Genomic DNA, 27390 nt, shown 5'->3' on the forward strand with positions numbered 1-27390 from the left:
CGCGAATAAATCATCAAAAATTCTCTAGAGGAATCCTTTTCGAAACCCAAACGTAGGATTGCGCGTCTTTCTCCGTCCATCTTCAAAGTTCAGACGCAGTTTTCCGTGCTCGGTTCGTTTCATTCTGTGCACGCAACCGTCCAAAGCGGATGTGTGTATCGTTTCGTCGTCGTCGTTGCTTACTAAAATCTGACTCACGCTGCCGTTGTGCGCGCGGACGACATCCGTCGCTTCGCCGGTGGAGACGTCCCAGACGCAGATAGTTCCGTCGCCGGAATTATAGTTTTTGTTGAACCCGTCGTCCGGTGTGTCGCTGTACTCGGATCCGGTGAATAATCGCGTGTTATCTTGCGACAAGGAAAGCGTGGTGATGAAACCTTCGTGATGACACGGAAACGTTCTCTTTTTCAAAGCGCCGGATGGAATACCTTCGTTTTTAGCTTCCGAGAGCAGTTCGAACATGTGCACGCACTTATCGGCACCTGCGATATAAAGAACTCTTTTTGATTTCGAGACAACCATCGCTCGAACTTCCGTCCCCGCGTTGAACTTGAACATTGGCGACGGCAAATCATCCGCTGAATTTTCCTCCTCAAACGTCTTCTCGAGATCCCAAAAAGCAATCGTTCGGTCGTTAGAACCGGAAATGAGCGTCGTTTCGGTATCTTCGTCGTAATACGCGAGCGATTGTACCGGGTGAGCGTGTGCACTGAAACGATACGTGACGACCGTCGGCGTTTCCTCTTCGTCTTCTTCGCCTTCTTTTTCGTCTGCGTGTTGTTCTGGTTCTCCTCCTCTTTCTTCTTTTTCGTCTGATACTCTCACTTCTTCTGCGGTGCTTTTTTTCGCGTCATCGCTCGCGCTCTCTTCCGGCTTCTTCTTTCTGTAAGACATATTCAACGCTTCCGTCTGTTCCTTCTCTGACATGTCTGAAATCATGATATCGTACATTTCGTTCATCTCCGATGCCGTTTCAAACTTATCGAAGGATCTCGTGAGAGTAAAATCGTCGTCGTCGTCGTCGTCGTCGCACTCGCGGACTTCCTCGATGGTGGCGGATGGCGATGACATTTGTTCACCGCTGCTCCTTGATTTGTTGAAGAATCCTTTCGAAATGAGCGTTTTCTTCGTCGATACCTTTTCTTCCACCTCTTGCTTCTTCTTCCTCCTCTTTCTGTTCTTATACACCTCTCTCGTGGCGAAAAAGCTGCCGTCGCGAAACACCGGCGAGCCGAAAAAGAGAACCTCCAAATCCTTCGAAATCACCTGAGAGCGACAATTAGCTTTCCTTGATACGTGCGGTCCTAGCAATTTGCCTCCCGCGACGCGTTTGAATATATCCTGTACTTCTTTCGGTGCTTCGTATGCTCTCAAAACGCACGTCTCTTGCGTCAACCCTCTTTCCTCGAAACATCCCGGTTCGACAATTTTCACAAACGCGCCGTTATCGAAACCAATAGCTAACACGTCCTCGTTTAACCGCATGCTCCTCACTCTACTCTTCTTTGCGACGTTTTCACAAACTTTATTCAGTTCTAACCTTTGCTGCGGCACCGTCGGATTCATCCTCCTTTGCACGTTCAACTCGCCTTTCGCGAACCCGATATCCACGCACCCGTTTTCGCGACCGCACGCCACGGACAACGAACTCGGAAGCGCACAAATGCACGTCGCACCAATATCCATCCCGCTCTTTTGAATCGTGTCCTTATTCTCTTTCGTCGTCTCGTACGGAATCAACACGTGCGAAACCATCTCTAACCCGTTCTTGATTTTGTTTTTTTTCTCCTCGGTCTTGTCCTTGTTTTTCTGGTGGACGTTTAAACGAATCTTCTCTTTCAAAACGTTCCTCGTTGGTGCAGCGAAAGTCTCTTCGTTCTTCGTATTCTCTTCCTTCGCCAGTCGCATTTCAGCTTTCCTCTTCTCCTCCATGACCCTCGCTCTAGCTTTCAATTGCGCCTGCTTCACCGCGTCGTATCTCTTCTCCTCCTCCTCCCCGATCTTTTTTACATCATCTTCCCCATCACATCTCCCATTCAACGCCTTTTCAATCAACGCGTCTCGGTTGTTCTCGTCCTCGAAATTTTTCGCGTTGAAAGAAGCCAACGCGGCCGCGCCGGGCGTGACCAGCGTGATCGTTTCCTCGTTTTCACTCATTTGTGTTTCTATTCTTCTTCCTCTCGATGATAAATGGTCTCCGCTACTACCGGCGGGAAAAAAGAAAGAGTTGATCAGAGATACGAGAGAATTTGACGATCTTTTGAGCGTTATGGCAAGCGTTTTTTTGGCAAGCCAAGAGAAAAAAATACGACTGAGAAAAAAAGTCAAATCACATGCGATGTGTGAAAGAACGAGGACATCAAAGAAGAAGAAGAAGAAGAAGAAGAAGAAGACAACACAGAAGCGCAAATACTAACCAATGAAGAAGGGCGCGACGACGAGAGGAGATTCTTCCTCCTCCTCCGCGCCGCGGATGGGGAGAAGACTTCGTTTTCGTCGTAAAAAGAAACGCAAGCGCGAAGAGGAAGAAGATTCAGAGGAAGAAGACGAGACGACCTCAAAGAACGACGACGAGAAACTCGAAGCGCTTCTCGAAAACGCGTACAGACACGACCGCGCGATCAAACGATTGAATAAAGAAACCGAACAGGAACTCCGGTCGACGATAGCGGCGTACCCAAAGGACGATTTGACGACGTTTGCTAAAAAATACGCGGGGGATGCGGAGGATATTCGCCAGAGGCATGCAAAAGGGGTGGAGGCCCTTCGAAAGCGTTTAGACGGGAAAAGCGAGCTTTCGCGCTCGAAGGGATGCGTCGACGAACACGACGTCGACAACAGAGCGAGAAAAAAAGCAAAATTTGACGAAAGCGACGACGACAGAAACGACGCGAAGGCGACGAGCGATGCGAACGGTTCATTTGCTCTTGCGCCGATACCTCGGGTACCCGGCGCTTTACGTTGAATAATAGTAATAATAGTAATACATCCATCTCAAAACACCCAATCATTCACGAGTTTGGAGGCGGTTTCTTCGCCACCGCCTCTTTCGCAAACTTCTCCGCCACTTCCTTCGCCTCTTCCGCGTACCGTTCCACGCTTTCCTTCGCTTTCGAAGCGCCTTCGGAGACTGTTTTATAGACGTTTCCTTTCCTCATCGCGTCGTCGGTTCTCACCGCAAATCTCTGGAACGATTTCGAGTTTGCGAGCGCGTTCACGAGGAACTCGTTGAGGACGTAATTCGCCAGGCGGCCTACGAACGACATGCGTGAAGTTGTGCTCGTTTCGTTCGTTCGTCTCTTTTTCTCTCTCTTTCTCTCTCTCGTTTGGTCTTTGTCTTCTTCTCGCGCTTTCTAATGGAGGAAAAGAGAAGTTTCGGGAAAGTATTCGTCACTTAAATTCACGCGAATACTCAAGTATTCTTAAAGCGGCGAGAGAGAGAAAGGGAGCACACACACGCGCAATAAACTAGCCTGCAAAACTCCCGGTCGTTTGTTCGTGATAATAAATCATCGTCATGGCACCGGGACCGTTCACGCTCCCGTCCGCGGAGAACGATGTAAACGAGAAGCGAAAACGAGCGGCGATCCGCGAGGTGAAAAAATGGGCGGAATCGTACATCCCGAACGACATCTTGGAGAAGCACGACTGCATCGTGGACGTGTCGGAAATCCAGTGCGGAGACCCGAACTGCGCGCCGATTGATACGGTCGTTAGGTTATTGTTTAAAGGGAACGTTGGGTACGTTTTGCTTTGGAACGAGACGACTTGAATTGTTTGTCTGTCTTGTCTCTCTTACTCGTTCTTTCTTTCCCGAGAGCTCTCGCGCTGACCTGTCCTTTCTCTTCTTTCTCTCCTCGCACGTTACAGATGCGTCTTCGGCCTCCCGTTTGAAGCGGTACAAGTGACGAAAGAAATCCTAGACGAACAAATGCCTCCGGAAGAGTACATCGAAGGCTGGATAGAAGGCCGAGAAGACTTGGAGTGGCCGCCCGGACCAGAGCTCGCGGAAGGCGAAGGCCCTCCGGAAGGCGTAGAGTTGCGATTCGGCGTAGACGCGAGAGTGGAATGTTGCATCGGGGTAGGCGAAGACGGATGGGCGCCGGGAACAATCGTCGCGTTGTGGTATCGACACCCGACGTGGGGACCGAAAGATTACGCGCCGTACCAGATTCAGTTGGACGATCACGACGGGTTAATTTTCGCGCCTCAAGATAGCGACGTGTGCATTCGGCTTTTGCAGGACGGCGGGATGAGCGATAGGTCCACGCCGGCCGAAGCCAAGTAAAACACGGAAGAAAACGGGGTGAGAAAAACGAACGCGCGCGAAATATCATAACACGAAATTAACACTTCAAATAGCACACATACTACGCAAACTTTTCTATATATTATCATTCGAACGAATATTTGTATAAACTCGTATTGCGATGAAAATTTTCGTATCTAATACCTTGGGAACTCTTCATTTTTTGCGCGATTTTCCAAGGACATGCTCGCGCTCGCATCGCCAACACTCACGCGCGCGCTCTTGAAACCAACACCTAAAACGATTAAGCGCGATAATAAGAAAATAATGTTCAGTCCAGCGAAGATTATCAAGCGCGTCGTCCCGGGGGGTTCTCCGAGAAGAAAAGAAACTCGTATTTTTTCGCAAACGCAAGATACACCAACGGGAACCGCCGAGAAAAAGAAGAAGTCGTCCTCTTCATCAAAGACGACCGTCGATGAAAAAGAAATGTCCGTGAAAGACGCGAAGGAAATCTTTCAATCCACGTTGCACTCGAAGATGACGGTGGAAACCGCAGAGTTGATCGCGAAGAACTTTGAATCCATGGGCATTCAAACACCCAGAGAGCTGAGAAAAATTGTCGTGAAGCAAAATATCAAACTGATTTTGTTCGAAGCGATGTCGATTCTCTTCAACTTGGGCGTGACGGTCGCAATTTATTCGATTTTTCTCCTGAACGGCGCGCCTTTGGCGTGGGAACCAGGAACGTCGGAGCTGGTCAGTCAAGTCATCGCCTTTACGTTGTTCATCTGCGCCGGAATCTTCAGCGTGGAAACGGTCGCGCACACGGTCGTGTTCTTCTCGTTCGTGTACAGTTTGTTCTTTTTTTCGTTTGCAAACTTGGACAAGTTCACGAAAGCCATGCACACGCTGGCCGAAGACGCTGCTGGTCAGCCAGATTTGTCGTCGATTCGTTCGATTCGAAGAGCCGTTTCTGCGACGAGAGTTTTGCAGAAACTCAACGAAGTTAAGAAGGCCATAATCGAAGACAAGAAGCTCGCAGACGAGAGTTTAAAGGACATGCCCGAGCTGAAACGCTTATCGGCGTACTTTGAACTCAAAAACGCCATCGACGAACATGGTTTTAGCTACGCTCAGTATGGCTTAACCGAAGAACGCGCGATGGTGTTGGCGTCGTTGTTTGCCGACGTGGACGAAGACGCCGACGGCGAGATCAACGAGGAAGAGTTGCGAAAGCTGCTCACAGAGATGGCGAAAAACGAGCACGTGGAGTGGACGTCGTTGAATGCAGATTTCAACGTGGCTTTCAATCTCTTGGATACCGATGGTGACGGCAAGATTGATTTGGACAACTTTTGCGAGTGGTTGAGTGAACCGGAAAAAACAAAGAAAGAGGAAAGTAAGGCGTCGCCGCGCTAAAGCCAAGTAGAAAAGAGGTTGAACGGTAAAAGAGAGAGAGAAAGAGAGAGAGAGACAGACAGACGCACCCAAATTCACACATACACCCAAATTGAATAAATATACAAGTTCATACGTTTTACTTTACATTAGCATCTAAATATTTCTACGCGACTATCTAATCATTGAGTATTTCTCTTTTCGATTCGATACAAGTGAAAATTTCCATCCTCAACGCGTTTCTCGAAAACGAGATTTGCGTATTTTCTCACTTCATTCTCGAAGCACTCAATCATGACCCCTTTCTTCTCGTATCTATCTACAACGGATATGAAAACCACGCCGCCATCATCTTTCGTAAACATATCAATAACAGAAATTAAGGGAGGGATGATTCTTTCATCGTACGCTAACTCGCTTCCTATGACGATATCAAATCGCTCCAAATCGGTCGTCGGCTTACGCAGCGTCTCGCGCATCCATTTCATTTCGTCTTCTTCATCGTTACTCTTCAGGCTCTTTGAAAGTGAACCGTCAGCGATGCTCCCGTCCTCTCGTTCATCCATTCCGCATGCCTCTTCCCACAACAATCTCTTCACTATAAACCTTTCTCGATTGGATAACCCGTTCAACTTGCCGTTCGCTTCGAGGACGTTCAATAAAGACGGAACGTATTCAGTCACCACGATGCCATCTAAAACTTCCTCTTCTTGCTTAGCTAAGAACAAACCGAGCAAACCACACCCTGCCCCGAGCTCTAGCACCCTCTTCCCTCTAAATGAATCTCTTTTCGTCTCTTCTCCGCGCGTCTCTAAAAACCATTCGCACATACGCTTTTCTGACTCGTACACGTAACATCCCAACCCGCCGTCTTGAAAATCAACGGTATCGAGCGCAACTTCGAACTTCCCTCCAAATTGATACACCTCTCGTCTCCCTTTCTTCGCCTGATCCCCAGAACAGTTCGCCACGACAATCGACACGTCTTCGTTGTATTTTTCGTCCACGCAGCACGCTTTAATCAGCGAAGAAAACCTCGCGTGTCGTGTTATCCAACGCACTTTATCCGCCTGAAACGATAAAGATTTGAGCTCCTGCAAAGCGCTCTTTTTCTCGGCATCGGACGACGATTTCTCGAAGAATCTTTCAAATATGTGGTCCGACGGGTCCTCAATATCCTCCTCGTTAATCGCGTTGTTCGCGTTCAACATCTCGCTCTCAAAGCTCGGTGTTTGATCATCCCCTACCTCAGTTGTATCTCAGTTGTTGCGATTGCGTTTTCTTTCCCCAAAAGCAGTTCTAGGGGAAATTTTTACGAAGAAAAAAACGTCAAAAAGTTGACGCGAAACATCGCCGCGAAACGTAAAGAGAGAGAGAGAGAACGCGAGAGCGATTCGTGGTCGAGAGAGGCGGTGCGTTTGTCGTTCACTCACGTTCCTCTGTCTTCGTCGCGTGACTTAAAAGAGAGAGAGAGAGAGAGAGAGAGAGAGAGAACATAAAGGAGAGATATGAATCTTCTCCGAACGGCGACGACGAAATTGTACAACAAAGTCGTCTCTCCTTCGAACGAAGAAGAAGACGACGAGGATAAAAACAACGGTCCGTTAGACGAAGCGTTGTCGTCTGGTGCCGGTCGCGGTGGAGGTGATGGTGGCGTTGCTTCTGCTTCATCGTCCTCGTCGTCCTTTATGATGCGCAATAAATTCGAGAGGAAGAAGAGCGCTTTAATATTTAACGAGAAAAAACCATCAAACGTCGCCAAAGAGGACGAAGACGTGAAAGACGTGATGTTTGACGAGACGTTAGCGAATGAACTCATGCTGTCGAAACTGTGGAAAGAGGTCGAGGTAAAAGCAAACGATGGTGATGCTGCGACGACCAGGGACGCTTTTCTGCGTTTGCTCGTCGCCGACGCGCGGAAGCGTTGGGACGCGAAGAAGATCGTGGACAAAGTGGAAACGCCGAGCGGGATAATCGCCGTCGGTGTTGGTCGGTGTGGGCACCCGAGGAAGGTTTTGGAGTTTGTTTTTGAAGAATTAATGCGCGCGAAAGAGAAGTTTTCTAGACAGCTGGAGGTGTTTAGTAGCAGCAATGAAGAATTAGATGGAGAGCCAGAGGAGGATGTAAATTCTGGACGCGCGGCGATTCGAGCGGCGGCGAGGATGTGTGCGAGCGAACGGAACCGGAGAATATTTTTAGAGATAGGTTCAGAGAGTAGTTATAGTAGAAGCATACTTGAAGAAATGAGCGCGATTGGAAAGTTTGCGGCGGGTAAGTTGCGAGGAATATCCGTGAACGAGGTGGACGCCGAGCACGCGAGTGGAGTCGTGAATGCGTTGTTTGAGGTATGTGTGGCGGGTTGCGAGGCGATTCTATGGTATTCAGATCCCGATGGAACCAGATGGGAAGAAAGAAAACATGCACCAAACGATGCATTTACTACGGTACCAACGCGTTACGCCAAACTTTTGTTTGAATCGAACGCGATGAGTGCATTGGTGGAAGTCATGAAGGCTGCTCGTATAGCGCGCGCTAGGTTTTCTGGAGGTCTTAGTAGTAGTGAACATTCAGCTACGGCATCATCGCTATCGATCCCCGACGATCAAATGAAAATAATTGCGACGAGTTTAGCGTGCGAATTCGTAGCTCTGCGTGCGATTGGATGTGCGGTGATGGGTGATGAGAACATGGTCTCGTCCGCGAATACGAACGGCGCGTTGGATGTCGTTCTCGAAGGGACCGGGCGCATGCCCACAAACTTATTAGAAGCAACTGTTGGAAGCTCGTTATCGTTGCAAACATCGCTTTTGAACAGTTTTGGCTCTCTTTCGCTTGCTTCCTCAACTGTGTCTAGGGCAATCTCGAGAAAGTCCGCTCGCGCCTCAGAAGCGAAAGATCGAGCAGTTGCCGGGGCCCTCGCGGTAGCCGTCACGTGTAGCGCAATCGAAGATGACAATGATGCCAACGTCATCATGGATTCCGCTTTCACTGCAGCCGCTGCTTTCATAACGAAGTCTGAATCGGATGAAGTAGCATCGCAGATTGTAAACATAGGTTCGTCAGCACAGTCTTTATCTATTTCAAAGAAGAGCGCTTTGAAATTGCGCGCGGGTTTGGCGAGATTCGTGATAGACGCCTTCAATCGTCATAGCACAGGAGAAGAAGAAGAAAATGAGGAAAAAAATGATGCTATCATATCAAATGAAAATCGCGAAATTATCATCGATGCCATCATCGATGCTAAAGTGTGGGAGACTTTGTTAAACTCCGAAACATTCGGTGAAGTTCCTAAAATCGATGGCGGCGGGGAGAGCAACAAAGAGGAAGACGAAGAAACGCATCTCGCGCGCGAGGAAGCGATATTATTAGTTGGCTTAGCACTCGATAACAAGAGGCCAGGAGATGAAAACGCATTGCAGCATATTCTATCCGCCTTTTGTCAACGCGTCTTTCATCCTTCCGCGTGCGAAGCCTTAGCCGGAGCTTTACTGCGCATAGTGTATAGAAACAATCCTAGAGATTGCAGAGCTTTGGTTGAACTCGAAGCTCCGAATAGAATAGCAGCGGCAGTACATAGTCAAGTGAGAGTGTGGATGTGTCCACCAAATATGTTTGTCTTTGGGGATACCGAGGAAACAGAGAAAAACGACGCAAAGACAAAGTGTGCGCGAGCGTGTGCGGAGTTATTGCAAGCTTTAGCAAAAGAGACCGAAGACCCTGCGCTTCGTCTCGCCTCAGCGCGGTCTCCGTCACTCTTGAGCGTATTATTCGACGATTTTTTGTGGGTAAACGGTGAGTCTTTGGAGTTTGCTTCAAGTTTGGCGACGTATATTGCCGTGGAACAAACGCGAACGGCGGATTCGGAGCTATTCTTTGACATCGATGCCTTTTTCCTTTGGATCAAAGCGTTTTTTCAAGCGTTACCAAAAGCACGCATTTTTGATAGAGAAAGTGATAATGGTGAAAGCGGTGGTGTTTTGATCCCTCTTTTGAAATCTATTCGGAATATTGCCAAGAGAACGCCTCGGGCCAGCGTGCGCAAATGCCAAAATTGGGCAACTATTGAGAACGGCGCTTTATTTCTCACGTTGGCATCACTCTGCGACGGCGAATCCGGTGAGGTGGTTGCCTCTACCGCGCTCGAAACGATTCATTACGCAATTAAAACTAGTACCGATGCCGCGCAGACGTTTGAACAATGCGTAGGGTACGACGCCTTGATTGAAGCCATGAGAATTAACGAAAGAGGCAAAAGTTCGTTCGCGAGTGAAGTGACGCTTATGACCTCAATTCGATTCGCGTGTGACGACGATAATATCGATGAAAAAAGCTCTTCGCGTGCGTGTAAGATAACCTTGAGAAACCCGGGTGCGCTGCGAATCGCGTTCTCAATCGCTCGGAACAGCGAGCGGTGTTCAAAATCCTCTCAGCTGTTTCTGTTGCGGTTCCTTGTCGATTTACTCGAGAGATCCGTCGCCTCTCGAGAGTGCGCGACGAAAGCGGATGCGCTCACGCACCTTTTCGAATGGTGGTGTAATTATAATTTGGATGACAAAGCTGGCGATGTACACGATACCATCATTCACGATGCCAAATGCGTCGAAAACATTGCCAAGTGCATCGAATCTTGCGCTTCTCACTGTCTCACCGCGCTACAACTCCGACACGCGATGAAAACATTGAAAAAGCTTCGCTCGTCCGAATATAAAAGGTTACTTATTGATGCGTTGAAACGCGCGGCAATTAACGATGCGCCTCGAACTTTCTTCGATTTCGCTGGTGGCGCTTCTGGAGGGGTTCGCGTGAAGAAAAAAATTGCGGAGTGTTCAAACGGTGTCACAATTTCGATGTGGATACGCGCAGAAATTGAAGACGAAACCAATGAAGGCAATGCGTCGGCGGATCAAGGAATCTTTAGTCTCCTCACAGAAGCTGGTGTTGGTTTATGTTGCTCGTTGCGTCCAGATGGATCTCTGAAACTCTCGTCGCTTTTACCCAACGGTGAAAGGCACGATTGTTCGTTTTACGACACGTCGTGCCCAATTATACCAGGGAAGTGGACGCATGTGTGCGTATCCGTCAAAGGTGGTGGTCTTATTCTTGGTGGTAGAAATGCGAGCGCGTCGAGCGCAAACGCGCGAATCTGCGTAGATGGTAACGAATCTTACCCGCAAAAGTTGAAGTATCCTTGGAACCGAGCAAATGTGGCAACGAGCGTCGCGCAGAGTATCGCAAATACAGCTATAGGGGATCCGATTTTGCCAAACTCTTCCTACGATGGCAATAAAGGCACAGTTTCTTTGCACATCGGGGCCGCTGCTGGTATAGCGAACTTCGCAAAACCTTTCACGGGGCAGTTTGCAACATTTCGAGTTTTCTCCGAGGCGGTGGATTTCAGCGCGGCGCTCCTTCTCTACGCTTTAGGAGCGGAGTACGTCGGAGCGTTCATGCCAACCGAAGCCGAACCTTCCATATTACTCCTTCGTAGGGGTATATCAATGACAGCTGCGAGAGATGTTTTCGAGAAGAGTTTGCGAACGAGCTTGAAAATGACTATTGATGCGACTGCGGCGACTGGGAACATGCGCACTCGCATAAACCTGAATGTGTCTAAAGGCGAGTCAGAAAACAATGACGATGACGAACTTTGCGCGAGAGTTTGCAGCACAACGTCAGCTGCAGATGTCTGCCGGTCGCTCGGCGGAGCTGAACAACTCATCCCCGAGCTTTTAGAGCAGCAAAAAGACGATACCGACGATTTGAAAGTGCTTCCGGCGGCTGTTTCGCTCATCGCGGCTTTGCTTTCGGATGGGGGATACCCACTTCGCGCGCGAGAGAAAATCATCGCTCTAACCGCACATTCAATAACTCCAAATCGACTCTCTAAAGAGCTTATTCCAGCGTTTGATTGGTTAGCGAAAAGTTGCGCAGGTCAACAACCTCGTGTAAAAAACGGCGCGGTGCAGACACCCGAGTGGTTGGCGGCGTTAGGGGATGCTCGATCTGAAATATTCAATCCCATAAAATGGGCCAGATCGACGTGCAAGGACGCGCGCGCAGAGTATGTTGACTTTTTGAGAAGTAATTGCTCAAACGCGGAGCTTTTACGAGTTTTACCTGTTCGACGAATCGTTCGATCGCTGGAAAAGTTTTGCCCGGCTGAGGACGACGCCTTTCGCAAAGGGTTGTTTGAAATCCTCGAGAACATCCTGATGGACGAAACCATTGATATCGACGGTGTTTATTGCATAGACGCAATCGAATCTTTATGTGCGGCGGCTTCACGATCAGATGCGCACGACGGTTTCTTAGTCGATTGTCTCGCTTTTCTTCGACGCGCGTCCAAGACGCACCGCTTTTGTTTCGAGCTTGTTTCAAATTGCGGAGGATTTGCTATAGCGCTTGCACCGATGTTGTTACCGAGTACGACACCGTCGTTTTCGAGTAAACAAAACTCGAATTCGGCCATGGCAGCACGGATACTCCATTTGGCGTTTTCGCTTCCTGAAACGGCATCCCCAATCGAGTTAGCACTCGATGAGAACGCCGGTGATGCGGACAATGACGGCGAAGGAAAGAATCCTTCTCCGCGCGGTCACACGAAGGCGATGGAAAATATTAGGAACGCATTGAAAAGCCTCGCGTTGAAAGCAACGCCGTCGAGTAAGAATTCCTCCTCGGCAGCGGAGAAGGATTTCGGCACGAGCAAATCTGAACGTAGAATGGATGTTGCCGCAGCGAATGGCGCAATCGATGCGCTCGGAGAAGCCTTGTTCGGAAAGAGTAATGAAACCATCGTCAATGACGATTCGAGTCAGATCCGGGAAGCTCTCGTCGAGTTAGCCATCGACGGCGACGATGTCAACGTAAAAATCAAACATCCGAAAGCGTTCGCGTATTTTCTTCGCGTGACGAAAAGCTGCAACATCGAAAAGTATGCACACGCTAAGCTGCTCTTATCGAGTTTACTAGAGAGTCACGGGAACAACGCGAAGGCGCTCTCGCAATGTAAAGTCAATATTTCAAAGTGTTTAAATGCCGCGAATGATCCGGAAGACGCTCGCATATTAAATCTCATTCCGGATGCCGCATCTAAAGAGAAAAAGGAACTGCCGATGAAAGAAGATGCCGACCAGATGGAAGATGACGATTGGGAAGACGTATCTGCGCCTCCCGCGTTTGCGATTCAAATTACACAAGTCGAAGCGAACATTGCTAAGTGTGACAAGCGAATAGCGGACGAACAGTTTGCCGTGGAAGAGAGTGAAGGTTCGTTACGTCGTCTTTTATTTGGTTTAAAATCGAGATGGCAAAAAGCACAAGACCAGGTATTTGCAAGTGATGCGTCGACGGTGGGTGATCATCTCGGCGACGATGGATTTTATGTACTCGATTGCGAAAAAGAAGATTCTGTTGGACGCCGTTTACGAGTAAGAAGGGATAGAATGGATGCGTTGACGCGGCAACTTTCGAAGAACAACACTTTAGTGAATGCCGCCGTAGCCTCGAAAGGCAGCGGCGTTGAAGCGCAAGAGGAAAATTTGCCGATTTTGCAATCCGCCGCGAAGCAATGGAAAGACAAAATCGATGCAAGCGCCTCGACAGTAAAACCATCGCCCTCGGGAAACAATACAATCAACGAAGACGCGGACCTCGACGGCGATCTCACCGAATCCGATGAAGATGAAGAAACGATGCAAAAAGAGCTCGAAATGCTTCGTGAAGTAGACGCGAACGAAAAGTCCAAGCTTCTCGACAAACAGAAAACAGCCGAGTGGCTGCATTCCAAAGCTGACGAAGCGAAACGCGACAAACACATCTTTTTTACCGTTTCGAACGTGTGCATGGTGTCGTCTTCAGATTTAGTTATCGAAGGTACTCTAGATGTTGCGAAAGACGTGGTCTTCTTTACCGCTAACCGCGATGCGGCGTTGGATTCTATCGACGACGATAAAGAGAACATAGTAAGTCGTTTTTGGAAGTGGCCCGTGAATACCATTGTAGAACTAGTCCACATGCGATGGCGTTTGCGTAATGTAGCCATTGAAATGTACACAAAAGATGGTCGCTCGGTCTTTTTCGCCTTTGCGAACAAGAAACTGAGAGTTGAAGCGTCGGTGAAAATCGCTTCACTCGATGCCTCCATCGTCATTCTTGACCGACGACAAAAAAATCGCACGGCGCAACTGATGCAAAAGAGATGGAAAGAGCGCGAAATATCCACCTTTGATTACTTGATCGCTTTGAATAAACTCGCTGGACGAACATATCACGATTTATCGCAATATCCAGTGTTCCCGTGGATCTTGAGCGATTACGAGTCGGCGACGATTAATCTCGAGGATCCGAAAGTTTATCGAGATTTATCGTTACCCATAGGTGCTTTAAACCCAGTGCGTTTGAAACAGTTCATCGAGCGCTTTAAACAGCTTGAGAGTGACCCTGATGCGTCTATGCCTGCCTTTCATTACGGCTCGCACTACTCATCTGCAGCGGTTGTCTTGTACTTTTTGATTCGATTGGAACCATTTACGAATTTATCGAGGCAATTACAAGGCGGTAAGTTTGACCACTCGGATAGATTATTCTCCGATATTTCGCAAACCTGGAACGCGGTCCTTGAATCTACCGCAGACGTGAAAGAGTTGATCCCGGAGTTTTTCTACCTTCCGGAGTTTCTCGAAAATAGCAACTCGAACGTGTTTGGGAAGCGACAAGACGGCTCCTTAGTCGATACTGTCGTGCTCCCGAAATGGGCCAATGGTAGCACGCGGACATTTATTCAAACTATGCGAGATGCGTTAGAATCCGACCATGTTTCGCATACCATTCACGACTGGATTGATTTGGTCTTTGGCGCGTCGCAACTAGGCGCTCGCGCAAAATCGAAGAAGAATGTGTTTTATTATTTAACGTACGAAGGTGCGGTTGATTTAGACGCAATTGAAGATCCACAGGAACGCTTGGCGATTGAAACGCAAATCGTTAACTTTGGCCAAACGCCCGCGCAGGTGTTTAAACGACCACATCCAAGAAGAATTCCAAGATTGCGAAGGAAACGCGAGGCGTACGCTTCCGTATACGGAGCCTGCTTGAGAGTCTTCAACGGCGAAGAAGATACCGACGACGAAAACGACGATAGGTTCTCCGAACCGTTGAAATTACAAGGTATATTCCAAGACGCGCAATTTGACGGCGCCGCCATTGTCCAACTATCTTACGACCGCGATAAACTCGTGGCGGTTTCCTCGAATCGTAAAATTTGGACCGCGAGAGTCGTTCGCGAAGGCCATAAACTCGATTTCGACTTCCAAGACCAAAACGCGAGAGTCTCTTTGGAACCAATTAACTCGGCGAACAGCAGCACGAAAGACCAACCGTGCAGATCTATCGCGAGAGAAGCAAAAGTTCGTGAACAAATTATCGGTGGCGCTCGAATGCGTACGAAAGGCGATCGATCGTTTGAGGGTGAAATTCCGCTCAGTGCGAACGGGGTTACAACTCTCGATGGCGGCCGAGTCGCCGTTGTGTCTGGTTTTTGGGACGGAACGATACGTGCATACGCTGGCGATGAATTATGCGGGGAAATCGCCTGCTCGAAAGGCCACAGAGACATTGTCGAGTGTTTGGCGATGGACTTACTGCCGCACCCATCGAAACCGTGGAGATTAGATTTTGCCACGGATGGGGGACACACGTTTTCTGGAGGGAGCATATCTGCGGTACAACACCGCGTGTTTGCACCAAACGTGAACAAATCGAACATGAAATATGGGTATTTAGTTTCCGGCGGCGCAGACGCCTCCGTCGGAGTCTGGGAAATCGTAAGCACGCCAAACGGTTTCGGATTACCTGTGCTGCCCAAACTGCAAAAGTTCGGGCACTCAGACGCCATCGTCTCCGTATCTGTCAACGCGTCGCTCGATATCGTCGTCAGTGGATCACTCGACGGAACTTGTCTTTTGCACGACTTGAACGGCATCGGGTCTGGCGGCTCCTCGAACTCAAACACGAACAAAGGCGATCGAAAGTTGAACGATTTCTTCGAGGAGGAACTTTTGAGTGACGCGGTACCGTTACCATCGCCGTCGGATGATATCGACGGGAAGTATAAAGAAAAAGTATGCGTCCCAGTTTGGTGTTCGATCGCGTTCTCCACGGCGAAGATATTTGTCTTTTGGTCGATCGAGCATCACGCGAACGCAACCACCGGCGTCGCTCATCCTCCCAACGGCGGCGTCCTACGTTCCTACTCCACCAACGGCGCCCTCATCTCCTCCCTCGACGTCTCCCGAAAAGATGCCATAACCTCCTTCTCCTTATCCTCGGACGAAAAATGTATCTTTCTCGCCACCGCCAACGGTTTCGTCAGAGTCGTCGACGCCAAACAAACAGGACTCCAGGTCTTGCACTCGCTGAGAGCGTTTTCGAGCTTTAAAATCACCTCGGTGTGTGACGTCGGTAACTTGCTCTTTGCCGGTTTAGAAGACGGGAAGTTGTGCGTGTGGACGTAAAAGTAGTTTAGAAATAAACGTCTAGAAATACTAGTAGTAGAAATCTAAGAAGAAATAGAATGAATGCCACGCGACGCGCAAAAGCGTTGAAAATCTAAAGAGTTCTCGACCGACCAAAAATCACGAGTAAAATCACTCCTCAATTATTACTCCTATTTGTCTCTGTTTGAATTTGTCGAATTGCCCCAACGACCACACATAAAACACACGACACACACACATAAATACATACATAAATATCTTTATGCCCGCCTCGAGAAGAGCAGGGAACAAACAGAATCGCAGTGATAAAAAGAGACATTCGTTGGACCATTTGTTGCCGTCTTATAAACCGTCTACTACTACACAGAAGAATTCGCCAAATCGAATTTTGAGCAATAAAAGTCCAATTCAACAACAGAAAGCAAACGCGAAGTTTAAGAAGAAGATGCCGACGACGAAGAAGAATCCTCCTCCTCAAAAGCCGGCGGCGAGAACCTCTCGGAGAGGACAACCGCTCGACCCAGCCGTGGCGGCTTTTTTTGACCCGAAAACGAGCGTCACGGCGGAATTGTTAAGTCCAGGAGGCGGTGGTGCAGGAGGAGCAACTTTTTCCCTCAAGAAGAAGAAGAGTAGTAGTAGTACTACTACTACGAAGAAGAACAACAACGAGAAGAAGAACAAACCGTTGCAAGTGAAAAAGACGGTGGCGACGAAAGTGTTGGCCCCGCGAGGGGGAGCGCCGCCTGCAAAGAAGAAGAAGACGCCGGCGAAGAGAGGAGGGAGAGCGGCGCCGGCGGCGAAGAAGACGGCCGTTCCGAAGGCGCCGCAGAACTCGACGCAGTACATCATGGCGGAAAGAAGACGGAAATCGAAGCCGGAAAGACCGATTAAGAGTTTGACGTCGCCGAGAGCGGAACGGCTGGCCAGTCCGGGCGTGCCGCCGAAGAGTAACTTGAACATGTTCGGGAGCATGATGCCGCAAGCGATGAAGGAAGACGAGGAGGAGATGGACGACGGAGAGGATTTGCAAGAGTTAATTGGGGATATTTTCAACGAAAAACCAGTCGCAGTTGCGGCGAAGAGGAAAGTTGGCAACATCGGTGGTCAAGGAGGGAAGAATACCAAGTCTAACGCGGAATCGAACTTATACGACGCGCAGAACACTTTGATCGAGTCGCAGGCGAAGAGAATTGGCGAGTTGCAAAACGAAATCATCCGGTTAAAGATGAAACTGAGAGACTTTGAGGACGAGAAGATGATGGCGGATTCCAACGCCAGTCAGCGTCTGATGGAACGCATGAAAGGCTTATTCAAGTTCTAAAAACGAAAAGTACAGTACTCAATCTACTACTTGTACCTCTACTGGTACCTAGTGATAGCTTTGTTGTTAATTTATTACTATCTAAATGAACCGTATTTCTTCAACACGGCTCGCGCCAAGTCGTCGCATCCGGACGCTCTGTATATCAAGCTCAAGTTATACGCCGCTTCGACGCTTAAATCTGCGTTTTTCGCAAGATCTTCGTTCGTTTTCACAAACTCGTCTTTAATCTCTAAACACTTCTCGTACAAAGGCTGCGCCAAGTACATCAAATTGATTTGGTGTAAAGCTCTCGCGGCGTTGTACGTCGCCTCCATAGGTGATACATCATTTCTTTGTTTCGCCATCGTATTTAACTGACAAATCGCACGCAAAACTCTTGCGTTCTTCTCAGAATCACTAACGCTCAAGTGCGTTTGTACCGCACCGTGAATTTGTGAGCACGCGATGCCCAAACGTACGTTCGGTTCGTTCGGCGCTAAACGCAACGCTTCTCTCGAATGCATGTTCGCCACCGCCCATTGATCGTTCCAGCCGTGGATGTATCCGGACGCTAACAACGCTGGAACTTTCTCGTTTACGGTCGTTTCAGAGTTAGTTGTGTCGAATTCGTTTCCTGGGAACGTGAATGCTTTTACCGCTTTTTTCGCTGTAGCTAAAACTTTCTTGGCGTTGGTGGTGTTACGACACCCGTCGCACAAGACGATGTTCCACATTTCGAGAATGTCCGGGTACGCGGTTACAACTTTGTTCGCTTGCTCGGCCATGCCGAACGCGTTGCCTTCTAATTGTGAAAGTTTTGTTCGCATGTAACGAATCGCCACGGTTTGTTCTTTGGACAAACCTCGAGGAAAAGACAAACCAACGATTTTGTCCAATATCGAACGCGCTTCTTTCAAACCGCCGTCCAAGAGAAGCGCGTGTAAGACTTGCACGATCATCACGAACTGCGTCGGGTGGCTGAAACTCGCCGTAGAGTCTCTGTGTTTGTTCAAGATATCAATTTGGTCCGTTATTTTCTTCATTTCTTCCTTGAACTCTTTCGCTTCTTTCTCGCGTTGCAATCGCTCCGCTTTGTCCTTTTCGGTCTCTCCTCCCTCGTCATCGACAACGCTATTATTATTCGTCTCTTCGTTTTGTTCCTCCTGTGGTTGTACTTCGCGTTTTTCGGCGGCGATTTCTTCCGAAGTCTTCGTCTCTTCACCCCGTATTTCTCTTTCAATCTCCGCAACCTCTTCTTTCGTCAAGAATTTCTTATCGAGCTCCCGATTTCTTTCCAAACGTTTGTTCTCGAAGCCTCTAAACGCGCCTTTCGACAACGGGACGAGTTCTTCCTTCCTACTACCGCCTCCGTTCCGACCGCCCCATCCGGTCTTTTGCTTCTTCTTCTTCAGCCCATCTTTACCTCCGGTTTTCTTTAAGTACGCGCTATTTCTCGCGTCCTCTATGTTTTGCAAGTGCTTCGCATCCGCTCGTAACTTTTGAATTTGCGCCTTAACGTCCAACGCTTCGTCCAAGATTTGTTGGACCGTTGGTAACGACTCTCTTATAAAGTCATCCATATTTTGTAACGATCGTCGTAATTCCGAAGCTCGTAATAAAACATTATCATCCACGCTATCGTTTACCAGTTCTTCTAAAGATGGCAACATCTCTTTTGCCTTCTCTTCATCCTTCAACTCGTACAAGAAAATCTCCGTCAATTGTACTCTCGCCGCCGAGCTGTGTTTTCTCGTGCTACAAATCTCTTCGTAAACTTGTTTCGCACCTTCCACACCCCTCGCTATTCGCGCACAATCGGCCATTTTCTCCCAAACGTCTGCGCTATCACGCGTTTTGTCGTATATGAGAAGCGCTTTGTACACTTCCATGGCTTTGTGTTGATCGTTGCCGTGTTCTCGATGCGCGTGCGCCAATCGAAACAAATTTTCAGAGCTCAAATCCGGAAATGGAAACACGTTCTTCTCTCCTTTCTCTGCTCGAGGTGCAGCCTTCTCTATCGCGTCCATGATGACATCCGTACACATTCTCCCTACTCTTAACTTTGCTTCGCAATTCTTTTCGTATTTAATCGCGTCTTCGTCTGTTTTGTGTTGCTTGTAAATCCCGGAAAGCATAATCAATGCTCTAGCCTTCATCGCCTCGCAATTCAGCGGGAACGTTTTCATCTCCTTGTACGAAAAATGGCCTTTTTCTTCCCACACTCGACGACATAACTCCACGTATTCGACGACTTTTTCCCACCAATCTAACTCGCTCACTAAATCAATCAAGAACAACATCGTTTTCATGTCCACTCTCGCGGCGTTCTTTCTCGCGTACCCACCTAAAACTTTCGCCGCGTTCGGCTTCAGGCTACACTCCATGCACAAACTCATGCACTTTATGTGCACATCGTACGGATCTATCAAAACATCTTTCGGTCCTAATGATTCTATAATTTGTTCGTACTGCGCAATCGCCTGTCTCTTCTCGCCAAACTCCTCGTACAAATCTGCGCTGTTCAACCTCAACAAATTCCTCTCCGCGTCGTCTAAAATCCCCTCCGACGCTTTCACTGCTCTGCTCAAACAATATATCGCGTGTCGTCTGTTCTCCAACGTCAGCGCCATATCCGCAATTCTCAACCACAACTCCACGTCTTTCTTACTCACGTGCGCCGCGATGGAATAAAAATCCATCGCCTTCGCCATGTCGCCCTTCTCTTCGTAAATCAAACCGAGCGTGTGATACGGACTCGCCTCATGCGGAGCGACCGTGATGCACTCGTGGCACTTCTCGATCGCCTCTTCCACGAAGTTCTGCACGTACAGCATGTTTGCTAATCCTAAAATTTTCTCCGCCTCTGCGCTCACTCGCATCTTCCTCGACACTCTCGTTCTCTTCACCCCGGGAAGGAACACTTTATTCTTCTGTCTGCTCATCGCCGTCATCGGTTTCATGCTCAAAAACGCTTTCGCCTCGGCTGACATCCCAGTCGCCGCGTCCCCGTCGTCCATAGCTTTTAAAACGTCTCGCGTGGTGTACGTCATGTGCGCGTTTTGTAACGCCGTTTTGCGTTGAATTTCCAAGTTCCTCTGCGTGAAGAGCTGCCGTTTTTTTTCCGCGATTTCTTCGTACGATAACGGTTTGTTCGTGTTGTCGTTGTCCTCGTCGTTCGCGTCCTCTTCTTCCTCCTCCTCTTCCAAATATTCTTCGTCTTCGTCTTCGTCTTCGTCTTCCTCCTCGTTGTACTCGTCGTCCGGCGTCCAGCCGGTCGTGAAACGAAACATGATGTTATTTTTTGAATTGGTTTCGAGTGAATTGTGAAGAAAAATTGAAGATGTCTTTGTTTACATCGGGCTACATGTTTTAGTTCTATAAGTCTCTCTCCTTCTCTGCTATCTCTCCATACGATGAATGTTTTAATAATATATAATTGGTTCTTTTCTTTTCTTTATGTTGTGTTTCAAAACAGTGCATTTCTGTTTCTCTGTTTTCAATTCTTCTTCGACCGACCACGCGCGCAAAAGCTCTTCTCTCTTTTTTTAGTTTCCGGCGAGGTACTTTCTGTACTGTTTTCGTCGTCGCTCTTCCACTTGCTCTTGAGCGCGTCGTCTGTACGCTTTCAAGTCCGCGCATCGAGGCACCGGGCACTCGTGCGCGACGCAGCCTTTAGAGTGAACTTGTAATAACGTCCAGATTTTTCGGCACAAGTGGCATCCGCCAGCCGCTTTGGTTTGACACTTCATCGCGTGTTGGAAGAGTTGTTTCACCTTGGCGCAGTTCGGGTTGTCGCACTTGGCGTTGGCACACGAGGAAGCGTGGACGAGTAAAGCCATGGTTCTTTCGATTTGTTGCTGTCTGGCTTGACGTTCCGCGTCGGTCATTTGTTGCTTTTCGCCTCGGCCTCGGCCTTGGCGTTGCAACGGGTGTTGATGACCAACACGCACGCGGCACTCTTCGCAAATATCAAAGTCAGCGCACTTTGTGCATCTGTAACCGGCACCGGCTTCGAGTTCGCGAGAGCAGACGTTACAAGTAGCCACAAACGCTGGTTCGGATGGGTTATTCAAGTGGTACAACACCATCATCGTCGTGTGCTTCGCGCGACGCAACGAATCGAATTGGAAGTGGTTTCCTTGACACAACGAAAGAAACGCTTGTCGCGTATCGAAAAACTCGGATTGCATGGCTTTGTCCTCTTCCTCTTTGACTTTCTCTTCTTTCACGGCCGGCAACGGCGGGCACTTCTGGCACACCAACTCGCCTCTGCTTAAGAACTTCTTCTCCTCTCTGGGCATGGCGGACTCGATCGAGTTACACTCCTCGCACAGACGCAAAGGATCTTTCGGATTTTCCTCCTTCGGAACGTACAAGTTTTCCTCCGCGACGGTTTTGCGGCAGTTCGTACACTTTGGCGCCAAGTGCGCCAAGATGAAATCGTTGCGCATGGCGGAAATCGTCACGCCGAGTTTTTTCATCAACTCGGAGTCTAAATCACCGTCGACAGACGCCGAGTAGACTTTTTTGTTTGCAGATTTTGCCGCTTTGCGCGCGTTGACTTTCGTGCCCGTCGTGAGCGTCTTCATTTGCTTCTTTTGCTCCTCTTGTTCTGCGATGATGCCTGGGATCCATTCTTCAGCAACGCCGGGAAAATAATCGCCATCAAAGTACGGATAATCTCTCGCCGATCGAACCTCTTGCAAAGAGCCACCTAAATTGTACTCGTCGTAAATGTTCGTCACCGAGTGCACGATGCCTTCCTTGGCGGCGCCGCGGAGCATCTTCATGTACCACTCGCGCAACTTGTCGCTTTTAGGGACTTTTTGCACCTTCGGGTGACAATACAAAATGTAATCGTCACCTTGGAACGGTGGGCACGCCCAAATAAAACACGAGGTGAACCCTCTTTGTTTGGCGTAATCCAGGTAGCCAATCAAAATTTGATGGTACACGAACGTTCTCAGTGCCATCGGTTCGCCGATGCTGGCGACGATACCTTCCGGGCGGAAGTATTTCACCGAGTCCAAATAAGACAAGTAAATGCGTCGTTTGTTCGGGTTCGGACAATCCTCGCCGTACTCTTGGACGTAAATTGCCATCAAACACACGTCCACGCCCTCGATTTTTTGAAAGAGCAAAATGACTCTATTCTTGTACAAAAATTCTTCCGGGAAACCGTCCTTCTTGAACGCATCCATGAACCGCTGTTTCGTGTCGCACTTCTTGTCGGTTTGCGATACGACACGAATGGTTAAATCCTCCGCGGTTGGCACCGTTTCGACCGGTATGCCCAGATGTTTCGCTCTTGCGACACGTTCCTCTGCCAAAGCATCCAAGACGCGCTTCTCCAAATAGTCGCCCAAAACTGTCTTCGTCAACGTCTTGGCCGGTTGCATGGAGTTGGGACGTTCAGACGTCACCGTTCGCTCTTGCTTCTCGATTTGCGATAAAATGCACGTAGGGCACGTGAAATGTGCTTCGCCGTGGGTGTTCTTCCTCCCGTTAAACAAGACACATATTTGGTGATACCAATTGTTGCAGAAATCGCATTGGACCCACGGCTCTTCTAAATCGTCGTCGTTCTTCTTCTTAATCAAAGAGTTCTTCGGGAAGCGTTGGCCTTCGATATCGATGTGGCCTTGGATGGTATTATAACACGGATTACACCACGTGTCCTTACGCATCTCGCCTCCCGGAATGTTTGGGACGTGGTAGTACACTTGACCTCTCTTGATTCTTCCGACGCACGAGTAACAATACATCGGCGGCGGCTCAAACGTTAACCGTTCGACGCCGCAAGCGCGGCAGGAAGACTCCGTAGCGTTGGCAATAATCTTGTCGGCTTCTGCATCGCGTCGTCTCGCGGACATTGGCGCCACAATACCAGGTATTTTCTCTTTCCCTTCCGTCAGTCGTAAAGACGCCAAATGCGTTCGGATCTCCTCCGGCGTGAAACATTCCATTAACGACGTGCCTTCGCCTCCTGGTTTTCTATCCGCGTTTCCGGTCCCTTTCACCATCAACGGCGGAGGCATCAAATCAAACTGCGCTTGCGCCGCCTTGGCGGCCGCTTGTTCAGCTTTCGTCATCTTCTGTTTCTTCCCACCACCTTGCGCCGCCGCAGCCTGTTGCTGCGCGAGCATCGCTTGTTGTTGTTGTCGCTGTTTTAACATCGCCGACCGAACTGGGCCGCACACCGGACAACGCGGATCTTTGCAGTTTTGGTGGTGTTTCAACAACTCTCTGGACGCTAAACATCTCGGGTATTGGCACGTCGGTAACGTGCACTTCAAGACGTGCTCCCATAAGTGCTTTGCCACGTGGCAGTGCGGCGTATACGGACACTTTCCTTCCGCCGCTTGACATTTCGACGCGTGACGAAGGAAGAGCAACCATCGCTGTTGCTTGACAATGTACGCTTTCTTGATTTGCTCGTCGGTTGATCCGGGCGGCGCGGATGCCCCCGGACGGATTTGTTGTTGCGTTTGTTGCGTTTGCTGTGCTTGCTGTGCCGCTTGCTGTGTCGCTTGCTCCTGTTCCGCCGCTAATCGAGCCGCAGCTTGCGCTTTCGTTTCTTTCTTCTTCTTCTTCCCGCCCGCTGCGGCTTGTTGCTGTTTGCTCGTCGCAGCGATCGCTTTCGCTCTCGCCACTTGCGCTTTCTTCTCAGCCGCAGTTAACGGTTTATTGCTAGTTGTAGTTCCTTGGTTAAATTGCGTCATTTGCGCTGCGGTTAATGGAACGCCGTTTGGTCCGAGCATCTGCATCGGCGCGTTGTTCCCGCCGCCCGGCGACCCCGCTTCTTGACCTCTAATTAATCGCTGTCCATTTGCTAAGACGTTCCCAACCCCGTTCATGGGAACCATTTGCCCTGGTGGCGGCATACCACCACTCCCAATCAACGCACCAGGTGGCACCGCTCCGTTCATTCCCATACCGTTCGCGCTTCCAATCAACGCCGGGTTCGGTTGGCCGCCGTTCATAATCTGTTGCTGTTGCTGCTGCGCTTGCGCTTGTTGCTGCTGTTGTTGCATCTGCGCGGCTTTTGCACCGGGCCTCGTCACCATAATCCTCGCCACGGCCTGTAACCTCGCCTCTAACGTATCTTTATCGCAATACTCCTCCTTCGTTCGCGCGCCTCGATACACCGCTTCTTCGAGACGCAACACAAAGTCCGGAAGCTTTTGTTGCCACTCTTTCGTCACGGACGGTTTGCGCTGTTGAAACAAACGTAATCTGTATTATTATACGTATTATCAAATGAAAGAGTAAATCAAGTTCACCTCGTCAGTTCATGTTCTAGTATCAAAGATCTTCAAACGCGTTTTTTAACATCCAATCGATGCGACGTTCGCGCGGCGAAAACAGCTTCTCAAAGAAGACTTTCACGCGTGTATTTGAAAACGAGTTTGGACCAAGAGAGAGAAAACCAAGAAAAAAAAAACAATCTCGGTTCTTTTCGCCGCGCGACTACGACCAAATAAAACGAATAACAAAACGTACATGTGTTGAATCAAGATTTTCCGTTGTGGAATGTCCTCGTCGCTTTGCCACGTCCGCCATTGCCCGCCTTTTCTTGTCGCCTCGGTCCCGTTGGATGCCATTTCCGATTACTCTTCGCTTTACGCCTTTCTCTCTTTCTTTTCTCTGTTTTTCTCTTTTCTCTTCTTTCAAATTTTTTGTTCGTCTCTTCCTCTTCTGTTCTTTCGTGGCCCTTCTTTCGCCTTCGAAAATTTCTACCCTGCCTTTCGCGCAATCTCGCTCGACCACCGCGTATACTCTTCTTCAACGCGCGCGCGATCCGAAGTTTCTTTCCGATCTTTTTCGCTCCTAACGAGGCAAACGTAATCGAGCCGATCAAATACCGGTGGATTTGATCGGTTTTTTACGACGTAACGTGCTCAAAGAGGACGATGAATGGAACTCTGGTGCGCGGTGGAGATTGGGAGATTTTGATTTGTGAGTGCGTGCCTCTCCAAGCAGCACACAAAGTTTTTGCAGGGAAAAGAGGTGAATTTTTTTTCAAAAGAGGATGAAACCAAAGCGACTGTGTTGCTTTTCTGTGCGCTTCTCTTTCTCTCTCTCTCTCTCTCTCTCTGCTTTCTTTCTTATAAGCGCTCTTCTCTCCGATGACGAGAAGAAGAATCATCGCGCGAGATTCTTCTTCTTCTTCTTCTTCTTCTTCTTCTAAAGCTCGTCCTTTCCCTACTTTGTTGGGGAAGTTTTATTACTAAAGACGACACCGCGTACGCCTTTTCTTTCGCAGAGTGGGCGCGTGTGTGTTTTGGTCGTTTTGCTCTCTTCCTCGCGTATTTTCTTTTTTGGTTGTTACTTTCTTTTGGCTCTTTGGCCTGTGCTCTGCTTTTTACTTTGGACGAACGACGAGTTTTTTATCTCCCCAGAAGAAGAAGAAACTCTTTTCCCCTCTTCTATCCAATGCGTGGGAAACACGTTAAAGTTTTTATCATAACACACAACATATAAGAATAGAAAGAAGAAGATGATGTTTTACGGAGTATCATCGTCTGTATCGTCGTCTGTATCGTTCGTATCGTGGATGAGAAGGACAGCAGCAGAGAACAACAACAACCACGGCAGAAGAAGAGCAACGACGACGGCGCAGAAGAAGAATTTGAGGAGGGAAGTCGTGTCGTCGTGTGGTGGGAGTTCGCGGGGGTTGCGAGAAGAACGCAGGCGTCGAAGCGCCCACGCGAAAAGAAGAGAGAAGAAAATAGAGGAGTTCTCCTCCTCGCCGCTGTGGGTCGCGAACGCCGGGTCGTCGGCGAACGCCGAGTCTGAGTTTTACGCCGCCCAAGATGCTCGACACAAGGCGTTCCTCGTCGCCAACGAACTGAAAAAGAAGAAAAAAGTACCAAAAATTGTAAAGAGAACGGTTTCCGCGTTGGTTTTAGGCGTTTTGGCGGCGTTTTTCCTCGGGTTCGGAGGGTGGTTCTGGGTCGCTTTGATCGGTTTGTGCGCGTACGCGTCCGGGACGGAGTATTTCGAGTTGATGTCGAAAGTGAACGAGGAGCTGCCGCACCCGCCGCCGAGGTGGGCGGCAAAGTGGATAACCGCGTGTTCGGTGTTTTTGTGCGTAATCTTGCACGTCTCCGGGGGGAGATCGCTACCAGTGACGATGGCTATGGTTGCCGCGTTTTCCTGCGCGGTTGCGGCGTTAATTTCGAACGAAGAGTCGCACTTCATTGAATTCACGACGACGTTGTTTGGATTATTTTATTGCGGGTTTTTGCCTTCGTTTTGGATTAAACTGAGAGCGATGTCTGGGATTCCGTTGGCAATCGATCGAGCCGGGTCTATCGTTTCCAGTTGGCCATTGCAGATAGGGGGACCGACAAGTTGGACTTTAGGCGTCTCCATCACGTTGATGACGGTGTTGTGCGTCGTCTCTGCGGACGTCGGGGCGTATTTCAGCGGTAAAAATTTTGGCAAAAAATTCTTCGGGAAGAAGTTGACGACGATTTCGCCGAATAAAACCATCGAAGGCGCCATTGGTGGTGGGATTTTTAGCATCGCGTGTTCCGGAATATGCTGGTATTTGTTGGGGATTCCCGAAGAGTTGTGGAGAACGTTAATTATCGGAGGCTTTATTTACGCGAGTTCAGTTTTCGGAGACTTGTTGCAATCGGTGATGAAGCGCAACGCCGGCGTAAAAGATTCCGGAAAGTTTATCCCCGGTCACGGCGGATTTTTGGACAGATTTGATTCGTACATGTTTACTGGCTCGGTGACGTATTACTTGACGCTCGCTTTAATAGTTGGATTGAATATTCGCCCGAAGTATTTCGGCGCGTAAACAGATTGTGTTTTTAATTATTACTCTTTGCGAAAGAAAAGTCATATCATACATATTCACAAGAACTATATTTTGCTATTTAATCTATGCTCTATTTATGTGTGCTTACGCGCGCCTACGATACATA

The 27390-nt window shown here is 48.9% G+C and overlaps 10 protein-coding genes across 10 annotated transcripts; 5 read left to right on the top strand and 5 right to left on the bottom strand.

The window, feature by feature from the left end:
• Positions 1-24: 24 nt before the first annotated feature.
• On the bottom strand, positions 25-2157 carry Bathy08g02740 (unknown protein; the record flags this gene model as incomplete). Its single annotated transcript, XM_007511447.1, has 1 exon — positions 25-2157. The coding sequence occupies one exon, from the start codon at positions 2155-2157 to the stop codon at positions 25-27; it is 2133 nt and encodes a 710-aa protein (XP_007511509.1).
• An 854-nt stretch (positions 2158-3011) lies between these two features.
• Positions 3012-3266, bottom strand: Bathy08g02750 (predicted protein; the record flags this gene model as incomplete). The annotated part of the gene is made up of 1 exon (XM_007511276.1): positions 3012-3266. The coding sequence occupies one exon, from the start codon at positions 3264-3266 to the stop codon at positions 3012-3014; it is 255 nt and encodes an 84-aa protein (XP_007511338.1).
• Positions 3267-3517: 251 nt separating this feature from the next.
• Bathy08g02760 (predicted protein) lies at positions 3518-4288 on the top strand (the record flags this gene model as incomplete). The annotated part of the gene is made up of 2 exons (XM_007511612.1): positions 3518-3741; positions 3871-4288. The coding sequence occupies 2 exons, from the start codon at positions 3518-3520 to the stop codon at positions 4286-4288; spliced, it is 642 nt and encodes a 213-aa protein (XP_007511674.1).
• Positions 4289-4738: 450 nt separating this feature from the next.
• Bathy08g02770 (predicted protein) lies at positions 4739-5671 on the top strand (the record flags this gene model as incomplete). The annotated part of the gene is made up of 1 exon (XM_007511607.1): positions 4739-5671. One exon carries the CDS (start codon positions 4739-4741, stop codon positions 5669-5671), a length of 933 nt encoding a protein of 310 aa, XP_007511669.1.
• Positions 5672-5832: 161 nt separating this feature from the next.
• On the bottom strand, positions 5833-6861 carry Bathy08g02780 (unknown protein; the record flags this gene model as incomplete). The annotated part of the gene is made up of 1 exon (XM_007511401.1): positions 5833-6861. The coding sequence occupies one exon, from the start codon at positions 6859-6861 to the stop codon at positions 5833-5835; it is 1029 nt and encodes a 342-aa protein (XP_007511463.1).
• Positions 6862-7158: 297 nt separating this feature from the next.
• On the top strand, positions 7159-16164 carry Bathy08g02790 (predicted protein; the record flags this gene model as incomplete). The annotated part of the gene is made up of 1 exon (XM_007511543.1): positions 7159-16164. One exon carries the CDS (start codon positions 7159-7161, stop codon positions 16162-16164), a length of 9006 nt encoding a protein of 3001 aa, XP_007511605.1.
• Positions 16165-16591: 427 nt separating this feature from the next.
• Bathy08g02800 (unknown protein) lies at positions 16592-17467 on the top strand (the record flags this gene model as incomplete). The annotated part of the gene is made up of 1 exon (XM_007511484.1): positions 16592-17467. The coding sequence occupies one exon, from the start codon at positions 16592-16594 to the stop codon at positions 17465-17467; it is 876 nt and encodes a 291-aa protein (XP_007511546.1).
• Positions 17468-17544: 77 nt separating this feature from the next.
• On the bottom strand, positions 17545-20739 carry Bathy08g02810 (hypothetical protein; the record flags this gene model as incomplete). Its single annotated transcript, XM_007511603.1, has 1 exon — positions 17545-20739. The coding sequence occupies one exon, from the start codon at positions 20737-20739 to the stop codon at positions 17545-17547; it is 3195 nt and encodes a 1064-aa protein (XP_007511665.1).
• Positions 20740-20994: 255 nt separating this feature from the next.
• On the bottom strand, positions 20995-25053 carry Bathy08g02820 (histone acetyltransferase; the record flags this gene model as incomplete). The annotated part of the gene is made up of 2 exons (XM_007511329.1): positions 20995-24685; positions 24953-25053. The coding sequence occupies 2 exons, from the start codon at positions 25051-25053 to the stop codon at positions 20995-20997; spliced, it is 3792 nt and encodes a 1263-aa protein (XP_007511391.1).
• Positions 25054-25949: 896 nt separating this feature from the next.
• Positions 25950-27263, top strand: Bathy08g02830 (phosphatidate cytidylyltransferase; the record flags this gene model as incomplete). The annotated part of the gene is made up of 1 exon (XM_007511292.1): positions 25950-27263. One exon carries the CDS (start codon positions 25950-25952, stop codon positions 27261-27263), a length of 1314 nt encoding a protein of 437 aa, XP_007511354.1.
• Positions 27264-27390: the final 127 nt, after the last annotated feature.

The sequence above is a fragment of the Bathycoccus prasinos genome (assembly GCF_002220235.1).
Source record: "Bathycoccus prasinos genomic : Chromosome_8".
In the NCBI taxonomy this organism is placed as follows: Eukaryota; Viridiplantae; Chlorophyta; class Mamiellophyceae; order Mamiellales; family Bathycoccaceae; genus Bathycoccus; species Bathycoccus prasinos.